Source organism: Enhydra lutris, unplaced genomic scaffold (assembly GCF_002288905.1).
Source record: "Enhydra lutris kenyoni isolate GAN:26980312 unplaced genomic scaffold, ASM228890v2 scaffoldscaffold9, whole genome shotgun sequence".
NCBI classification, from domain to species: domain Eukaryota; kingdom Metazoa; phylum Chordata; class Mammalia; order Carnivora; family Mustelidae; genus Enhydra; species Enhydra lutris.
The window spans coordinates 30,048,413-30,068,752 of NW_019154093.1; the positions used below are offsets into that span (position 1 = coordinate 30,048,413).

Consider the following 20,340-nt stretch of genomic DNA (forward strand, 5'->3'; position numbering starts at 1 on the left):
AGAAAGTAGAATATGAACAGTCTTACCCCAGTAGCCCATCCACGCTGTGAACAAGGAAAAGATGACTCCTGGAACTAGTGAAATGGAAAAGCAGGTGTTGCCAGAAAGTAAAGAAGTTTAGGAATGGGATCTTTGTAAGCAGAATCAGAGTGGCCTCCTGGGATGCCACTCCCAGGGCAGCCAGTGACTGAGCTGGGACTCCCAATTCATAGTCCCATGCTGAGGTGCACCTCACTATTGTCTCTTTTCTCATGGGTTTCGAGAACTGAGATGCTACAGCCTCCTCCACCTTCTGCCCCAATTCTGCCTCTAAGCCTCATTTCTTTGGCTCTTTAGTTTACTAAGAAGCCCTCCATTCCAGCTGCTGGGGGGTGGGGGGTGCTTGTGGCTGTGGCTGAGTGTGGTCTGTGCTTCCTTTCTTAATCTGGTGAATGGAGGAGGAAGGGCTGCTGGTTTCTGTGGCCTTTGGAAGAGGAGGGGTTTGCTCTAAATCCTGGGGGAGGGGGGGCTCAAACCCAGGTGGAGAGGGAGAGAAAGAGACTGGCTAGAGGGGAGGGGGGGGGGCTGGCAGGAAACGGGGCTTGAAAAGGATAGGAGGAAGGAACCCGAACTGTGACCAGAGGGTGAATAAAGGGGACAGAAGCAAAGACCTGTGCTCTGGGCCGTGCCAATCGGCGCCAGCTGCGGTGGAAATGTCCAAAGGTGGCAGATGCCATCCGGTGCCTAAAAGGCTCTTTGGCTAAAAAGGTTAGTTTGGGAATTCATTTCTGGCAAACTACCAGATCCTCCGTCATTCTATTGCAGAACGTCTCTGGGAGACTTTTTGTAATAACTGGACTTTTCGCTCTAATGTTCTTTTTTTTCCCCTTTCCAGACTTTCTCTACCTGTACAATCCAAACACTACATCTACATGATAGATGTGCTGTGAACCTGAGTGGTGTTTGGGAAGGGCTTCTTAGCTCGGGGGGAAGAGTAGGAGCCGGAGAGAAGCACTGGGTGGAATGATTATTACAATGTGACCACGCTCTGCTGAGCTCTGACCTCCACTCCCACGCCTCTCTTTTTAAACAAGAAAGGTTACCTCCCTGGACCACCATTGGGCCAGCCCCAAGTGTGACTGTCTGCACTTGTTAGACAACAGGCATTTAATTATGGTTGGAATCTGATGTGCAGAAAACATACATTTTTTTTTTCATTCATAGCTCCCTAGGAAATCATTCTCCTCCATCCCTACTGTACTCAACTCTCCCCACCACAAAAAAAAAAAAAAAAAAGGAAAGAAAGTAAGAAAAAAGAAAGACCCAAGGAAAGATTATCTTAATACTGAAATCAAAAATTACAAAAGGGTAGCCTGCCTTCTTTAGTTTTGCCCCTGGGGCAGACATTAGCCAATAATAAAGACGGTATTGTATCTTCAGACCGGAGCCAGCTTTTTAATGGCTAACTTCCCACGTGCAAAAAGGGTCTGTCCCATTTTGGGGCATTAAAAATAACAGCATTTAATGAATCTGTAACTCAAATCTTTCATCTTTTTTCCCTGCACCATAAAAGGGGTGGCCTGATGCCTTCCGATATTTGGTTTGGACTTTGTGGAATCAAAAAGAATAAAAAGGAACAAATAATAAACAGCAGGCCCCCCGGCTGAAAATCAAGCTCGAAGCACCATTGTCACCGCATTTCCGCTAGAGCAGAGCCGTCCAGCGCACGGTCCAGGCTCCACCCGGAAAATCTGGCAGTGCCATCCTAGCCAAACAGATAGGAACTCTGGACAATTTCATTGGGGCTGTTGTCCCCTTAATCTCCACGCTGCACCTCAGATCTCAAGCAGCTTCCGTGGCGCGGGCTCACTTTAATGGATAGAATCTATTTTTCATGAAAAAGCAGGAAATAAGCTGTCTCTTTCATAAAAAGATTTACAAAATGTAATCATTGTTGAAATATTCCCTTTGAACTGCCGTGTCCACGGGGGTCTCCGGCTCCCAGAGTCGTGCTTCATTAGAACCCCGTCACAAGCGGCTCCAGAAGGGCAGGTACGCTGGTGGTGCCCGGCTTTGATGTCTTGAATGAATGAAAGAAAAGCACAATAAAAAAGAGCTGTTGATCAAGCATAAAATACTCTTTAAGCTGACAGAATAGCAGCGTTAACACACCCTAAGCTGCTTTTAGTTTTTCCCTTTTTTCCTCACATTTTCCTGTGCTTTGTGTACAGTGGGGGTTTGTATTTTATAAGAAGTCTCTGATCTATGTAGTATGCCGTTCGCTAACAAAAACCAAAATAGGATTGTTTCTGTCCCACTTGGTTGCCTGACGACTCCCCCCCCCACTCCCTGCCTCCCCTCTCCCCTCCTCCCCTCCGCTCACCCCCAACTTCCAAGGCGTGCAGTTTAGCCTTGCAAGGCAAGGGCCCAAATGCCTTTCATAAACTTGAGCCAATTCCTTTTGTGTGGTTGATTTCGCTGCTCTGATTTTAATACCGCAATTAAAGACAGATTTTTATTTTCTCAAGAACTTTCTCTTGCAACTGGGGGAATGGAACTGACGCAGCTGCTACTTTTAACTAAGAAATTATATCATTAAGTAAGAGAGAGCCGCCTTGTTGAGCGATGACTTTCCAAGGGAACCGGTCCTCCTGGGGTCTCATGTGGACCGTAGGACCCGTACACGTTAGAGTTAGAGAGTCCATTTACCTGGGCCTTCTGGTTTTCTGTGCTTGCCTCTACCCGGGCATTAGCTCATCTAAGCCCCATAAAAACTGATCAAGTTTTTATCTCCATTTCCTGGAACCTCATACTAAGACTCGGGAGTGCTAACTAACTTGCCTAAGATGACTTAACTAGTACAGAATGCTGTCTACTGGTTAAACGATGGGATTCTGCTAACTCGGCCTCTGGGGCCCGAGCTCCACCAGGATGCACATAGCCCTCTTGGAAATCTGCAGAGCGAACTTGAGCGAGGCAGAGTTTCATGAGGTAAAAGGTTACTCAGATGAAAATGTAAAGGGAGACCAAAAAAGAAAAAAAAAAAGAAAAACGTATTTGATGGGGAGGCAGACACTAGGGCAAGTCAGAAGACGATGAAAGATTCAGACTTTGGAACTACAGTAGGAATAATTGGATTGTGTGTGTACGCTCAAGGTTTGGAGGTGCTGGATGGCTTATTGGGTAAAAAGATTAGTGTTTTCCCGTCTTGAGGTTTGAACCAAACGGAGGTCTTGGCTGGGAGCAGCCCGGTCACTCTCCAGGGAGCAGTGGTTTGGACAAATCCTCTGTGCTTGTAGTAAATAGGCAGCCGTCCATGTTACAAAACTATTGCACGTGCTACTGACGCAGTTGGCCACAGTTGGCCCCACTGCAGCAGCTCTTCCATCAGAACTGCCTGGGGCAGCTCGTGGAGACCTGTGTATATCTCTCAAGAGAGTGTCTGTCATGGCAGGGGTCGGGAGGTGGTGGCCACATGGCATGAACATGGATGTGGCACAGCTATGCTAGAAGTCATCCATCTAAATACCCTATTGGGGTGACTGACAGCAGGCTTCAAGAAACTTAGAGACAGCCCTTCCCTCCCTCCCTTCCTTTCTTCAACTGTATTTAGTAGGTGCCTACTCTGCCCCAGCCACTGGGCAAGACACTGGGGATGCCACATTCAACAAGATACCCATTTTCTTGGGGAAAACACAGGTTAATTACAGTTCAGAGACTGTGACAGAGGTAAACCCCAGGACAAAAAGCCTGGAGAAAGACCCCATGGAAGAAGGGATGCTAACCTGAGAACACAAGAACTAGCAAGTGTTAGCAAAGCCAAGGAGAATGGGATCGCCCGTGCCAAGGCCCAGCAGGGAAAAAGCATTTGGCTTTGGGGGATCTGGAAGAAGTTTAACACAGCACAAGTGTTGAGTACAAGCAGTGAAAAGATAAGGCCACAAAGGTAAGTGGGGCCAATTATGGCCCATTAATGTTTTAATAGTTTCCTGTACAATAAACAAGTCTTGGGTTAGCATTATTGAAAACAGGCTTTCTTTAATTAACACAATCAGACAAGAAAAATGATGGCCGAGATCAAAGCCTGTGGCTGGCAATACCAGTAACGACACCTGTGGATAGCGGCGCATCTTTCTCAGAAGAAACTGGTGTATAAGAAACTGTTCCCTCTCCTGTCGTGCAGAGTAGTCCTCATGGCAGTCCTCTAGGGGCCCGAGGACAAAGACCTGCTTACTTCAAGTCACACAACTAGTTAAAGGAAAAAGCAGGACTCGGTCCTGGGTCCCTTGGACATTAGATGCTTAGCCTCATCAGTCAGTATTAGGGTCGATAAAGGTTGATCCTACTGTGAGGACAACAGGGTACCTGGTCTCTTGAAAGGTATAGAAGGCTGCAGTTCAGTGCCATCTTTCTGCCCAATGCCTCCTTAAGGGCAAGACCTGTCTGTCGTTCCCATTCTATCCCCAGGGCCTAGCATACATAGCACTGAGCACACATTAGGCCCCTGGTGCTTGTAGAATGAGTGAAGAAATGCTCCAGAATGGGGTCTACTGCTGTGAGAAACCTGGAAGGCCTGTCCACTTCTGTTGTATTGAAAGGGCGCGGGGGAGCTACCAAGCTTTAGGCTGATTTGCCAAGGGCAACTCATTTGGGCTCAGCAGTGGGCTTTAGCTCATCCAAACAAGAGTGGGAATCCAATAACAATGAACTGGAAGAGTGTGACCCAGTAGAGACAGCGTCTCCTCAAGAGAAGAGTCAAAATGGCGGCCACAGCTCACGCAGTCCTGGTGTGTAGCGTCCTCTTCCGGGCTGATGAGGAGTTGGGCCTGCTGGGGCAGTGGGGACAGAGGCCTCCCAGTATGTGCATGTCTCTGTTTCATCTGTGCGAATGTCCTTAAATAACCCACCTTGCCTGGGGAAGAAAGCGAAGCGTCACACCCAGTTCTGGATTCCACATTAACAGCCTCCTTCCGGCAGTGTTCAACTTTGCCCTTGAGGCCTTTTGTTTAACTTTTTAATCCGAAAAACAGATACTGCTGCGTCTCAGTCTGTACCACCCTCCCCATCCCCACCCCCTGCACCCTTTTTTTTTTTTTTTTTTTTTTGGTTAAAGTAAAATATAGCTATCTCAAACAGACTTGCATTTCCTTTTGTTGTTCAAATATACATCCTGCCCTCTTAGGGAGAAGAGTATATAAAAGACCCTTAAAAAAAAAAAAGTTGTTATTCACAGTAGAACATTTGTTGTTTACGAAGGAGTCCCGTCTTCGTCTTCGACCATGTCTTGGGCCCACCTCATGACCAAATTTTGGAAAAGTTTCCTAATTGCTTTCTGTGGGGCATAAGAAAGGAAAGAGCCTGGTACTGTCAGAGGTGCCTGCTGCCATCCCAGCCTTCCTGTTTAGGATGCAGCCGGATGGATATTGTTTATGGTTCATAAAACCTGACTACTGTGAGGATTCCAGAATCCCAGCAGAAGGGGATTCGAACTTTCATGGAGCTGTAAATTAAGGGGCGGGAAGTGTGATAAAACTCCTTAGAGAACGGTGCAAAAAAAAATTTCGCGCTGCAATGGTTAAATGAAATTTTATAAGCACATTCAGTGTGGAGCTGTTTTGCATTACATGAGTTGAATACCTTAGAGACGCCACATCTGCAGGCACTTTATTAAATCCTTAGTCAGCACTTTCCAACCTGATGAGATTACTTCTTCATTTGACTGGAGAAAAGGAAAGCTGAGCTCTGGTCCTGGACTGCAGGTTTCTTTTGATGTTTCACCTTGAACACTGAGAGAGGACAATTACCACCTCCCCTCACCGCTTCCCCCAGCACATCCCAAACTGTAGAAACGGTGAATGTAACAGAGTAATTTTACTGAACTGGAGCCTCTGTGGGAGTGTGGATTTATGGATCTCCGAAACGATAGCTGGAAGTCTCTGAGGGAAAAAATAGATCAAAGCTCTGTGTTTACTTCCTTAATGTAAATGTATCAAGATAACATCGTCCTATATTGTATTGTAGTATTGGAACTCTCTGCAGATAAGGGACAGAGATTCCTTTGTAGTCCATCTGGATACAGTAGGTTAGATTAAGGGGTTTATAAAATATGAAGGCAGAAACCATATGAAATGTAAGCTTGTGTCAGTAAATGTCTGAAGACAATTTTTTGACTCTCCATAAATGAATTTTGTTTAGTATGGCACCATTTTCCCAGTGATTTGCTACTCAACCCCAACAATTTAACAACCTCAGGAGTATTTTTATATTTCTCTTGTATGACCCAAGGAAAAAAAAATGCTCGGAGTCATTCTTCAAGTGACGTTTTAAAACTAGCACTGCTTGCTTAATAGATTTTCTAAGAAAACATCACAAGAGACAAGTGGGCTTTTCCAAACACTGTCTTGTCCATTTGATGTTACTAGTAGTTCATGGAAGTTTCTAAAAATCGAGTGGCATATTACATGTGTAACTCTCACATTCATCATAAAGAAATTAGGAGTATCTTCAGCTACACACTGATTGTGAGAAGATAATGCAGTGAAATGGATGAGTTTTTTGATTATTATTATTATTATTCTGTTTATCTGCCATCTCAGCAAATAAATGATTTCATCAAAGAGACCACATCCCCCCCACCTCCAAAAAACCGCAAAAAACAAAAAACAAATTCCCTGTGTGGTTTCCCCTAACCGATTGATTTCCCATTCTGGGGAAAGCCTTGGTCAAGTAGCTGGGTTAATTGTCATGAAGATTAGTGTGATGTTGAAATAAGTACTAATGGTCAAATTACAGGAGTGAAAAAGTTTAAGAATAGGTTTTGGTTTGGGCCTGAAAGGGTTAATTAAGTTTTTTTCACGGGTTATTAAAGACCCCCAACCCATGCCTTCAGGAGTCATATTGACACCACACCACAGGGCAACTCGCTTCTCTATTGACATGTTGCTGGTCAGAGCACAATAGCCTTCTGTGTCTGAAAATCATTGCTAAAATCATCTCAAGGAAAAAAAAAAAGTTTGAAAGCTCTAACGGTAGACAAAAGCCCAAGAGCTGCAGTGTGCAGCTCAAAAACCCGGAGTCAGCAACTTCTATTGATTAAAAACTAACCTTTAAAGTAACTCTGAGAGTGTGTGGTTAGCATTTAAATTTAAACATGTCATGAGTTGATTTGTGTTACTGAATACCAACTCAGAAGGAGTAACATTCACATCGCATTTTTTTTCTAATTCCCTTAAGCAGCTAAAATATTTCATGAAATGTCAATAGGGCAAAAAGAAAAAGGGGGGGGGCGCAATGCTAGGCCTTGTAGTTTTCTTTCCCATGCAAATACTCACCCCCCCCAAAGAAAAGTGTGGAGAGTGAAACACAATAATTAGTCCTTTGTCTAACTTTCCCAAGTGCCAGAGAAAGACAGATTAATTAAATATACAACAGTGTTGGTTTTTGGAGTGGGGGTCTTGCTTGCTGTGTCGGTCATAAATTAGGCAGAATAAATACTTCAATGTGTTTGCAGTGGGCCTGCTACGTCAGAGCCACTGGAAGGTTGGTGGGAGGAGAGCAGAGGGTTTCTTGCTAATGATAGTCACGTCTGGGTCTGTCTGGTTGCTCGTAGCAACCAGACATGATGTAACACCAGGATGAACTTGAACTTGGGGGACTTGAAAAGAGAACAATAGACCAGAGCAATCAATAAAGCCTATTTCAGTGAAGGATTACAGAGCTGCTCTGGGGTAACCTTGTCGGCAAGGCACACACTGAATAGTAAGATGTGTGAAGAAACTTTCTTTTTTTTTTGCTTTGCTTTTTAAGAGAAGTGCAGAGCCACTGCAGATTTTTGTAGTGCGCTGAGGTTGTGTCCAGAAACTGTGGTATGGAAAACTGCTCCCCCTGCCGTCTCCCTGGGTCCCCGGTGTTTGCTTCGAGAGCTACTATGCAGCGTCAGATTGAAGAAGGCTGGAATTTCACAACTGACTTAGAAAGTGTGAGAACAGAAATCCTGTAAGCATTATTCTCTGCACCCAAACTTGGAGACTGTTTTGTGAGTGAGAGACCGCAGCTGAGGCGCGCCTGGATCCCTTAGCTGTGAGGAGAGGCCTCCTGGAAATACATTTCGGGCCTTGCCTCCCCTCTCTTCTCTTTCCCGTCTTCTTCCTTTTGTCCAGTTAGATTTAGGCCGCGTGTCTTTGCCAGGATGATTTCCTTTCGGGACACAAGAGGCTTTATTGTGTTCCCCAGAGCATGTGGTCAAAGAAGAACATCTAAAAGTACACAGGATGAGTAGTTTTTCGGGTTAGGCTTGGGTTTTTCAAGTTCTCTGGAAATCAAAGGTAGCTTGTGTAACCAGGAAATTTCATACCTGGTAGGTATCCACATAGCTATCATTGCGCCATTCACCCCTGGGATCAGAGGCCGTCCTTTACCTAATTGAATTTCTTGGGCACCAATGAGCCTTCATCTGACTAAATCCACTGGAAGGTGCCCCTTTCTGACACTGCCAACTCAGAGATTTCAGAGACATTCACTTTTGCTGGAAGTTGACGATTTTTCTGTGAATGATGATGAATGTGGTGAATTTGGCAGGGTATCTCTGGGGAAAAGTTGGTGAAAGCCAAACACTTCCCCATTTCACTTGAGAAACCGACTCTGAGATTAGACCATAAGTGGTCACTTTGTTTAGCTAACAGAGAAAGCAGTGCTGGCCCATAAAGTGATGTATCACCAGACTGTTGTCCAAAGCCAGTCCCTAAGGATTTTTGAAAGGAAAAGGTGACTCGTAACTGGGCCCAGCAGGTATATGGAATGCTCTCAGTAAGTACTAAATGAACAAAAGCAAGAATAAGGACTATGCAATGGCCTCATTTTTGTCCTTTGGACATCATGGCAGCCCAATAGGGTGAAATCTTAATCCCATTGGATTCTTCCATGTCATTTGTGAAAAATTATCTTACAAATATTGAACTGAAAAGAGCATTTTACCTCATGAAATCCACTTCAGGCACACATAAAGGAAACTGGGTATCAAAAAGGTGCTGTGACTTGCCCAAGTCACCCAGGACTCTGCGTGCAGCACTTTTTCATACTTCACCTCCACTTATTTTAATATCAATGTTGATCATCTGCGCCCATTCAAATAATGTCACGACACTGTCTTCAGTGCCTCCATCTCATGGAAAAGGAGATGTGAAAATCCTCCAAGTACACATTGATCAACACAAGAAGCCTCTTCCCTCACCCTTTGTCCATTCATTCAATACTTCTTTGTGGAGAACCTTCTACTCCAGGCACTGTGCTGGACACTGAGGACTCAGTGACAGGATGATCAAGCTTCTCACCCTCCTGCAGCTGCCCCACCCGACTGCGAAACCCATATGCGTATTTCAAGTGGACATAAATACTTCATTTCTGAGACACACTCTGAATGTTGGCAAATCCCAATGAAGACACTGAGGTTCAACTTCGGAGGATTAAGATCAGCTTCAGTGACTCAGGATTTACTACTGTCTATCACTCCTCTCTTCCAGTCCCAGAAAACCCTCTCCCCTCCCCCACTTCATTCCTAATATAGATCCCAATTTCACAGTCGGAAGAGCGACTTCTAAAATATGTCACTTTCCAAATTGTACCCCTAATCGCTCTTTTCCTTTTGTCTTCCAGTCCTGGTACCTGGGATAAAAGTCGCTGCGTCCCACCATCCACCAGACAGACCACCTGACCCCTTCTCAACACTGTAACATGGACGCGTCCTCAACCCAGCGCGGTTACAACTTCACTGTCAGTGGAAGGGGAGAATCAAATCAACTTGTACATGGAAACAGCGAGCATTATGGTCAAACAGCAAAGGCCATAACCTTTTGGGATTTTTTTTTTTAAATACTTTAGGGACTGTTGTAATTTTCTCATATGGTGCTGGAAATGGTTGGGCTTTGTAACATTTGGAGTGTTTTCCGTGGTAGCGTGAGCATTAGGTGACGTGGCTAGTGGAGGTCTACCCTTGCTCACTGACTTCCCGTTGTAACACACTTTCCTTACGGAGCCTGGCTGTTTCACAGTATTTCATGAATTTACCCACACAGGTGTGAGCCTCCTTGAGTCATCAGGAGGCACATGGAGAACTAAATCTTTTGTAGTAGCTGAGATCTGCAATATATAACTTATGGGACAGTCAAAGGGCAATGTTTTTCTGTAACATATTGGAAAAAGAAAATGCAGTTATGTTCCTTTTTATTTTTTCTTTTAGTTTGGTTTGGTTCAGCAGTCAGCAGTTAAATATATAACATGGCCCACAAGGACAGTGAATCCACTCACATTGCAGAACAATTCCGAAATGACAAACTACTACTACTACTATTCAGTTTTTTAAAAGTTGTGAAATGCTGCACTTACATTTAAAAAAAAAAACAACAACATTTTTTTCAACAATTTCAACAATGACACACAAATTCACATGGAAATGGGGAAGATGGTCTGTTTTGACAGAAACTGACAGGAATCAATCAAAACAATCGAATTTTGAAATGAGTAAAGTGCAATTTCATTGGATAGCTAAATATCTTTGTAAGATAGAGATTGTTGAAAATTCTATTTTTGTTTTTCAAGTCCTTCCACCCCGGGACTCTAAATTATCGGGGTAAAAAACAGCCTTGCAAGAAAAAGGGGAGCTATTTTTGCTTTTTATGTTTTTTATTGTTAAACTTGTATCCCTTTAAAAACTGAAGGAAAATTTAAAAAAAAAAAAAAAACAAATCTAATGGTGCTTTTACCACGATATGTTAACTACATTAAATGCTAATTAATTATTTTCTGTTATCAAAGCACATAACTAAAATGAAATCATGGTATCTGTTAATTTTATAAGCTAGAAGTCACTATAATGGATTATGCCAATTCTGAAAATTTTTACATGTATCCAGCAACATAGGATTTATCAGTTATCAGACACTTCATTGTACCAGAGATTGTCCAGAACTTTTCAAGACCTTTGCGCCCCTGAACTGGGCTATGGGGAAAAAAAAATAACAATAATAATAATAAACCAATACCGACACAAATGCTGGTGGGTGCCCATTCAGATCAAGGGTACCTGTTAGGGAAAAAAAAAAAAAAAGTTTGCACCCCCAAATGTCCTGTAGCTTATGTAAAAAAAAAAAAAAAAAAATACACACACACACAAAAACAAAAAACAAAAAACAAAAAAACAAAAAAAAGTGCAAGTGATTTTTCTACCAGACAGCGAAGCACCCCTTTGCTTCCCATGCAACTTCAAGAAGGTTTCCTATACTATACATATATATACGTTCTGGTTGGCAAGCCCTGCTGATCAGAGAAAGTCTCTGCATGTTCTAGTGTTAGTAACTAATTTTTATATAGTTAATGTAGGATAAAGTAGAGTGCATTAAGACACAATATTGTAATCCCTACTCTAGGCACTTGCCTTTAAACTATGTTTTTCAGCCCTTCAGAAGGGTTCTACTACTGTCCTATACAATCAAGTAACTGAAATTCTTGGGAAGACACTTTGCTCCTCATCTTTCCCCCCGAAACAATGTTGTTTTGTTTTGTTTTTTTTCCTTAATTTGCACGAAAACAAAAATTCCATATCAATGTGCCTTGCCCTGGATAGCGATTATTTGTGGAATTGTTGCACATGCTCCTCTATTGAAAGGGGTTTTTCCCTAGTCAAGCATTTGGAGACACTTTTTGTAAATGTGACTTTTATGTCAGCCATCGTCAGTTTCAACATCTAGAACTAAATAGAGAGTTAGTTGTTCCGCAGATAGGAGTAGTCTTTATTGTCCTCTGTGGTCAGTGGCAGTGCTATTCTGAGATCTGTAGATGGCTTAGAATATCAGTATTTTGGATGTTGCTGCATTTTACAATTTATTTGGAGTCTTCCTTTATCCCCCCCCCAGATATATGAAAATATGCAATACCTGCTTATATCGTGTAGAAAAGCTTAGCGATTATTAATTTTTCTTTTATTTTTTTTATTTGACCAAAGTCGGTGCTGCACTTGACGCAGTGTGTTTTAGGTGTTTGTCTTTGTACTTTTTTTGTGATTTTTGAATGCACGTGCGCAGGAAGGGCTCCTCTTAGAGAAGCAGTCAAACTGTGAAGCACTAAGCTGACCCTGCTTCAAGCAATTTTGTTTTTACAACTGTTCCTTTCACAAGCAAGCCTTAAAAAAAAAAAAAAGACAACTTCCTTTTTCTTCAGCTCCCACACCCCATTTTTCTTAGCAGACTGCAGTCAATCCACATTCAATAAAAGTATATAATGCCCATTTTTATATGCACGTTTTTAAACTTCCAAGTTCTGAAAATTGTTTACTGGTTATCTCTATTTAAGGAAAAAAAAAATAAAATAAAACATTTTGGATTTTCATATGTGTCTGATAAGTGGTTGAATAGTCGTTTGGCGCTGTTGTATGGTGTGGTTGTCAGTATATGGTGTCACTTCCTATAGCCAGCCAGCATACTTTGCCTTCCCCTATAGCACTTAGCTGGGCATTACTTTATTATGACATATGTGCACTAAAAAAAAGAAAAAGTAAAAAAAACAAAAACAAAAAAAAACACAAAAAAAATAGCAGCTTTCAGTGCTTCACAGTGAAGGGAAAAAAGCCTAGACAAACATTTTGTCAGAACCTTGCGATAAGCCAAGGTATTACCAGTAAATTGGTTGTATATACAATAAAATTGCACCCTTTTTTTAAAACAAAACAAACTAAGCAATAGTTTGGGCAGTTTTAGTTGTTTTTAGTGAGCATGTTGTAGTCATGACTGCAAAGAGAGAGAATAAACTGCCCACTCAGAAGATATGTAATTTGTATTGTTGTATAGTTTTATTGATTACACTGATTTATTCTACCCTATTTTATAATGCAGGACTTTTGTAATGTTGTTTAAATGAGGAAAAATTTCTGTCAAATTAGCCTAGTGAAATTTCTGATTGTCCATTATAAAGGCAGCGTTCATAGAATTGCTTTTCTTTCTTTCCCGCCCCTCCCCCTTTTGGGAACTGGATTTAAGTTTAAAACTTTCCTGTTTCCTTTTTTTTTTTTTTTTAAGTTTTTAAATACAGTTTTTTTTTTTTTTTCTCTCAATGGTATAGCATATTCCTATGCTTGAGAAGTATAGGTCTACTGAAAAACCATTGTAAATGGACGTTACAGGTATGCTGTATTTTTGAAGGTATTTTGTTGTATTAAGTTTGATGAAGCTAAAATTAGGGAACTCTGAACAGATTTGCAGGAAAAAAAAATGTTTTAAAGGCTTTAAAACATTAAGGAAGCAGTCTAGGGTGATAACGAACAGGGGTCAAGTATTAAATACACTAAGTTACATTTTTGTTCATGTTTCATTGTCCAGAAAGCAGCAGGAAACTGTAGTTCAGTTGTGATCAAGCAGGAAAAAAGAAACACCAACAATCTGAGTGTTTACCTTTTTAGATGAAAGCCAAGCGAAGATGTTTGAGGAAGACTTTGCTACCTGGGGTGTGTAGACTGACAGGCTGAGGGCTGGCCAATTAAAGGCCCTGCCCTTGATTCTGAGACACATTGGAATTTTTTCTCTCCCATCAAATGGCATTAACAATATTGACAAAGAGAAGTCCCTCAACTCACTCTCTGTGGTTTTTCTTTGGGAACTGAAGTCAGAGGCACAAACACTAAATCTGATCATTTTTCTATATGCTTTTTTTTTTTCTGACCCATCCCCCTGCCACTAAAATGCTCCTTTTCTGATCATTCATGGGCAGAGGCCCCTCTCTCTCCATCCCAGAGCCTGTTACTTTCCTCTGAGGTTCGAGCGAACTTTTTCTAGAAGTTTCTTCACACCCTGGCATGGCAGTTATTGGTGTCAGCCCCTCCCCACCCCCACCCCGCAGTCAGGTGTGGGCGCCCCTCCCCCGCAAGCCAACAGGTACACCTCCCCACGCTTGCGGTCTTCATTCTCTGACAGTCGAAGTGTAAGGGAACCCAAATTTTCCAGAGTCACGGTGTTCAGTCAGCCCACAGGAATATGCAAAACCCATCTCAAAGAAGTTTGCCTTTTACTTTTTCAAATCCTTATCCCCGTATATGTTGAATTCTGTCAAAAAGTATTTATGAAATCCGGATTAAGAAAAACATTTTTTTTCCTTGTGATTTTTTTGGGGGGGAGGGGAGGGATTTCTAGGAATGTCATTTAATGTACTTTGCGTCATGTCTCTGGATATATCTTTTTGTCCATAGTGGTGGTTGTCTCTCTCTCTGTCTCTCTCTGTCTCCCCATCTTTCTTTCTTTCTTTCCTTTCTTTCAGTGTTTTTCCCCCGGTAGCAGGCCTCCATAGAACAAATTTCAAACACAACTGGCATGGTAATGTAAGGAGAGCTTCAGTGGCACCTCACCACCCGCCCTCCGAGATCTGTCCCAGGACGGTCTCAGAAAGCTGCACTGCCCACCGGCAGAGCTTTCATTCAAATCGGCTTCCAAGGCCAAGTTCGTCCTGAAGTCAATGCATGTATTTACTGTTTGACAGTAAACCCGCTCTGCCTTCTCCAAGTCCAAGGCTGTGCATTTGCCTAATTAGTGTCGTGTATGTTTTCCTTTTATTTTTTCCAATAAAAAAAGCAGTGGGATGAAAATTGCTTTGATAGATAGCAGGTAACATTGAAGCTATTCCATAGCACTTAACTGTAGTGAATACTGTGTCACCAATTCTGAAATCAATTTAATGTTTAATGCAAATCCATTACATGGTGCTATTACAGGCTGACAAAATGATTTACACCAATGTGACAACTTGGGCTCAATTCACTCTGCTTTCCAACAGTGTAAATGCATAGCAGTGTTTATCTGCATGAGAACTATGCACTAATCTATCTGAAGAAAAAAAAAAAACTATATCAACTTTGGTATCTACTTTCCGTTTACTTCAATCCTTGCCTTTTTGGTCATTGTTATAATGCCAGCTTTAGGACAGAAAGAATTATAAGAAAACCAGCATAATACCTGATATATTAAAATGTAGTGCCTGTGAAATCTGTATTATATTGCTCTTCTGAAGTAAGATTTTTCTACACCGGTAGCCTTCGCTGTCTGTCAGTCAGGACCTTCTGGTATAGGAGATGTAAAATAACCCTACAATATTAATGCATGCTATTCCATAATGCTTAGTGAACTGTATGAATATTACTCAAAGTTATGTTAGTCTTTTTTTCTGACTTGGTTCTTGTCAGCTAGGTTTAAAGGTATTTCACTGAGAACGCAAATTCTGTCTTTTCTTGATTTCGGCTGTTTTCAGTATTTTGGAGGTATACATTTACTTAAATTCAGTATTACTTGTGTTTTTGTTTTCGTTTTGTTTTTTTGTTTTGTTTTGTTTTCTTTCTCCTAGGGGACAAGCATGGGTGGTTGATTTCAGAAATCAGTCCCTGGCAAGACTTTTGTCTCAAAACGACCGTTTGGGTTTCAAGAACTGTGCTACGAGGACACTCTGAGGACATTTCCAAGCGAGGGACATTTTCCTTAACCCTCGACTGAAGCTATGCTGACCCTGAAGCGTTTTCTTAATGGACAATGTTCCGCCAGGTACCCATGCTTGATCCGTCTTCACACCAGACTTCCTCATATTAAAAGAAAAAAATAATGAAAAAAAATCTTTAAGAAATCACATGGCTATTTAGTTTCATGCACAGTTGCAATATTTTCTTCAAAAATAAAACTCTGTACAAACTTTGGGCCCGATTCATAAGAAAAAGGAGTTTGCTATTAACACGGGATTTTTTAAATATACTCTTTTTCGGTCTAAATTTGAAACAACTTGCTTCCCAAATTAAATCAGCTTCATCTCACTTTTTTTTTTCCCCCTAAGCCAGCACCCATCTGCCTTTTATGCCCCCAGAGGGTTACATAACCAGATGAGGGGAACGGGGAGATGGGGAATAGGTATCGGAAATGCTCAGAAAGATAGGGGACCGCCTGCCATTGAGCGCACCAGAGCGGGGAGGCAGCTGTGTGTGGGGGCAGGACCTCGCCTGTGTGCCAGGCATCCCGAGTTTCACATGTGGGCTCCTTATGCAATTTAATTCAAAAATAAAAAAAAACAAAAAAAAACCCCTAATTTCCAGAATGTGTCTGGACCACAGGAATATATATATATTTCTATATATATTTCTATACATGGTGGAAGTGCCACCTTGAGTCCAACCAGAACACCTTCATGGTAGAAAACACTCACCAGGTCATGCAGTGTGAACTTTTCTATCTCCACAGTGCTTTTAAGGACAAGTAGTGTCCCATGAATTGGGCTCTTTTTCCTGCTGTTCTGCTCCACTTCTCAAAATGACAGAAGCTCTTCCCGCCTTTGATTCTATCTGTGTTATTCTTATTTTCCATTTTATTTTATTTTTTGAATAACAGTCTATATAAATCAGCATTTTTTTTTAACGTCTCACCTGAAGGTCACAAGGCCCCACGCTGTGTGGGGAGGGAGGATTGAGAGAGCTGCCAGCTTCATATTTTTTTTTTCTTCCTGGTCTCAGACCAGCCTGTCTGCACTGTGAAGGCATTAGGTGGTGTCACCCCGAGATACTAGACCTAGAGCTGGAGCTTTATCGGGTTCTCGGAGGTCCTCAAGAAAGACTTCTCAAGGCAAATACATGATTCCCCTTCCCTACACCCCTGACCTCTTACACAGAACAAAGTTAGTTCCCTGGGGACCTTTCCCCACCACACTTGGCAGTCTGTCCGCCAAGATACCTCCGGTTTTTTCATTTCAAATTGCGGGGGGAGGGGACCGAACACTTCCCAAGAGGAAAAGAGATCTGTTGTGAAACTAAATACCCCCCCGTGTTAATAACTTGGTTTGACATTGGTTTCTATGAGCCGGGCCCCCTGTGCCTCTCGTATACTTGTATTGACTCTCATAGCTACCCTTTTAGTTTTACTGTGTTCTGTGAAAATTTGTAATTGGTTGAGAATCACTGTGGGCGTCCATTCTTATTCAACGAAATCTCCACAGGTTTTTTGAGCTGGTGTGGATTAGTTTAACTCTGTATTCAACCATTAGTGCTACCACCTTCTCACATTACGATACAATTACTGGAAGCAAGTACTGCATTTCCTATGCAACAAAAAAAGGAAAAATAAAAAATTGCTAATGCTCTGGAAGTCGTGTCATCATTTGCTTCAAATCACACCCAGGTGGTTGTATTTGAGTGACAGTGAAGGGGATGGATCGGCCTTTCTGCCCCGTGGAGTTTGCATCATTTATCCTTGAAAGATGCCAAGCCCCTTGGCGCCCTTCACGGGGTTCGGGTGGGCGCTGCGGGTTTTCTCAGCGACTTCAACACATGCAGAGCCTAACACTCCCCTGTGCTTCCTGTGTGCCTGATACTGTCCGAAGAGCTTTAGATGTTGTACCGGGACCCAGTCAAGTCAGGAAGAGGGTCCGATAGGTTTGCCAAGAGGCGGCTCTGCCGTGGCCTCGTGATGAGGACCTGTAGGATTATAGCCACCGGCGCTGGAGCTGGGGACACAGAAGGGAAAGGTTGGGCTACCAGAACCACTGGGCTCCCGGGAGGAACTCCACACAGCTGAGATCTGGATGTGTATGGAGAGGGGTCATCAGGAAGGGGGGCTAGGGGGCCCCACATGGGTGGTCACAGACCTCTGAGAGGACGGGGTGGGGCGGTGAGGGGTGGGGGTGGCGGATGCTGGCACCGCAGAGGGGAACCCAGCCGGCTGTATCAGTATTGCCAAGGAGATGAGGCGTGGCTGTGCGGGACACTGAAAGGAGCCGGAGGCCATTGGTGCATCCATCCTCTGTGCTGTCCCATGTGGACAGGAGCAGAAACCGGAAAGAAGCCCCCTCTTTCCCTGCCCTCCTATTCTGAGACTCCTGGCGGTGTCTTTCAGTGGCTTGATCAAAGCGTAGGCATCTGGGTAGGGAGTATGAAAAACACAGTGAGAGAACTGCCAGCCCCACAGGGTATAGAAAGATGAGCCCGGAGACCAGACCCCGGGAGTAAACATATGGCACATGCATCTTCATCCGCGTATTCCTCACAGCAGTCTCTGTAGGAACTATTTTTACCCCCATTTACGGATGAGGAAACTGAGGCAGAAAGTGACTCAGTAAGGTACCCAAGGTCATACAAAAACCAAGTGGCAGGGTAGGATTCAAATCCAAGAAGTCTCTTCTAACTTCCATCCTATAATCACTATAATACATCAACTCAATTTTTTTTTTTTAAGATTTTATTTATTTGAGAGAGAGAGCATACTAGTGGGAGAGGGACAGAGGAGACATGCAGACTCCCTGCTGAGTACAAAGCCCAACATGGGACTCTATCCCAGGACACTGAGATCATGACCCAAGCTGAAGTCAGATGCTCAACCAATTGAGCCACCCAAGCTCCCCTCAACTCAATTACTTATTCAATAAAAACTGAGTACCCATTATGTGCCAGAGACTATACCAGGGGCTAGGGATAGAAAATAAGTAAAAACTGAGCAACTGTTCTTACGAAGTATACAGTCCAGTGGGCAGAATAAGCACTGTCCAAGTAAACACAGCAGCCAAGGTAAGCGTGTAGTTGTGATGAGGATTATAAAGGGTATATTATTGCTGTGAAAGCCCATTGAGACTAGTAGGACAGATAGAAGTTCACGAGGCAAAGGGAGCAGGCGGGAAGGAGAATGTTCTGGGCAGAGGGACAGCACGTACGTACAAAGAGCCAGTAGCAGGCTGGAGTTGGCACCTTTGAGGAAGGGGAGTAAGGCCTTTTTAGATGAAGGGGTGAAGTGGAGAGGAAATTCAGTTCAAGATGAAGCTTGACACTGAGGTCGGTCAAGATAGTGCAAGGCCTTGCAGGCATATTAGGGAACTTTGTCCTGTCCTCTAAGAGCATCATAAAACATGTCTCAGACGAGGCTAGATCTATGCTGTGATCCGCACAGGTCCAAACCCTCAGCAGCTTCCAACAATAAAAGCTTGCGTCTTACTTAGCACGTCTTTCAAAGCGTTGTGTGGGGTCCCAGTGAAGCTGTCCCCATTCTAGGACCCAGGGTGCAAAGCAGCAACCATCTCAACCATTGCTGGATGTGTTAGCATGGGGGAGAAGGAGCATGGCAAGGCCGGCCTGGCTTTCAAGAGTTCCATCTAGAATGACCCACACCACTTCCACTCATGGTTCATTGGCCAGAGCATGTCCCAAGGCTGTGCCTCGGTCCGACAGGACCAGGAAGGAAACTCTTCCCGCAAGGAAGCCTAGAGAACGCTTTTTTTTTTTTTTTTAATTTTAATTCCAGTAAAGTTAACATACAGTGTTATACTAGTTTCAAGTGTACGACACAGTTTTTCAACCATTCCATTCCTCACCTGGTGCTCATCATGACAGGTGAACTCTTAGTTCCCTTCACCTCTTTCGCCATCCCTCAGCCCGCCACCCCTCTGGGAACCACTGGTTTGTTGGCCAGGAATTTTATAGATTAACTTGAGGAGAGGAGGGAAAGGTGCTGAGTGGAGAAGGTCAGCAAGAGACAGGACAGGATGGTGGCGGAGGGTGGCTGGGGCTGTGGGGCCTGCGAAAGAGCGGCCGGGTCAGAGATAGTAAATAGGCTGTTAATAGCTACTGGGTATTGAGCTCTTTAATGTGACTTATCCCATTAAGTTTCATATTTTCTCTCTTATTACTGCAGCTCAAAAAGGTAGAGTCGGTCCTCAAAACACATTTCTGACCAAAGTGAATAGAGCAATTTCACACACACATGGCTTGGGGTTTAAGTTTGATGGAATCAGTCATTTTACCTTTCAGTGAGGACTCTGGCCAATAGTAGGCACTTTGGTCTTCATTATTCAGAGTTAAGAAAACGGAATTAAAGTTATTCAATGACTCTTATAGACAGGTCGTATATAGCGTATAGATATAGGGCTTGGGGTGAAGACAATGTAGATGTCAAAGGCACAGACTCAGGTACAGGACTGCCTGGGCTGAATCTTGGCCGTGCATCTTATTACCTCTGTGGTGTTGGCAAGTGCCTCAGTTTCCCTATTGGTAAGGTGGGAATAATAAAAACGGCCCCTACCTTCCTCATAGGACTGTGCTGGATATTTGTTGCGTTGCTGTTCATAAAGGGGTCAGTGGTGTGTCCTAGTACATCATAAATGCTGTGTGAGTGCTGTAACTGAGCAATAGATAAGCGGTTCCAAAATAAGGAGATGAGGCATTCTTTTGGTGCCTTGATGGCATAAGCCTTCTTCCTTGTCATTTCCAGACCTCTATTTGAATAAACTCTGAAAAAACTTTCATTCCACATCTGCCTCAATGAAGCAGGAAGAGGGAGCTTAAAAAATATAGTTGTAGGTTTGAGGACAGGCACA

General features: G+C 43.1%; 1 protein-coding gene across 3 annotated transcripts in view; it reads left to right on the forward strand.

Annotated features, from left to right (window-relative positions):
- Positions 1-11,055, forward strand: part of LOC111143037 (nuclear factor I A) — a 357,887-nt gene extending 346,832 nt beyond the window's left edge. For all 3 annotated transcript variants that reach the window (XM_022496466.1, XM_022496467.1, XM_022496468.1), the window contains one exon: positions 9,631-11,055. In XM_022496466.1, the coding sequence (XP_022352174.1) occupies positions 9,631-9,648 (18 nt within the window). In that variant the 3' untranslated portion in view covers positions 9,649-11,055. The remainder of the gene's footprint in view (positions 1-9,630) is intronic.
- The last annotated feature ends 9,285 nt before the right edge of the window (positions 11,056-20,340 follow it).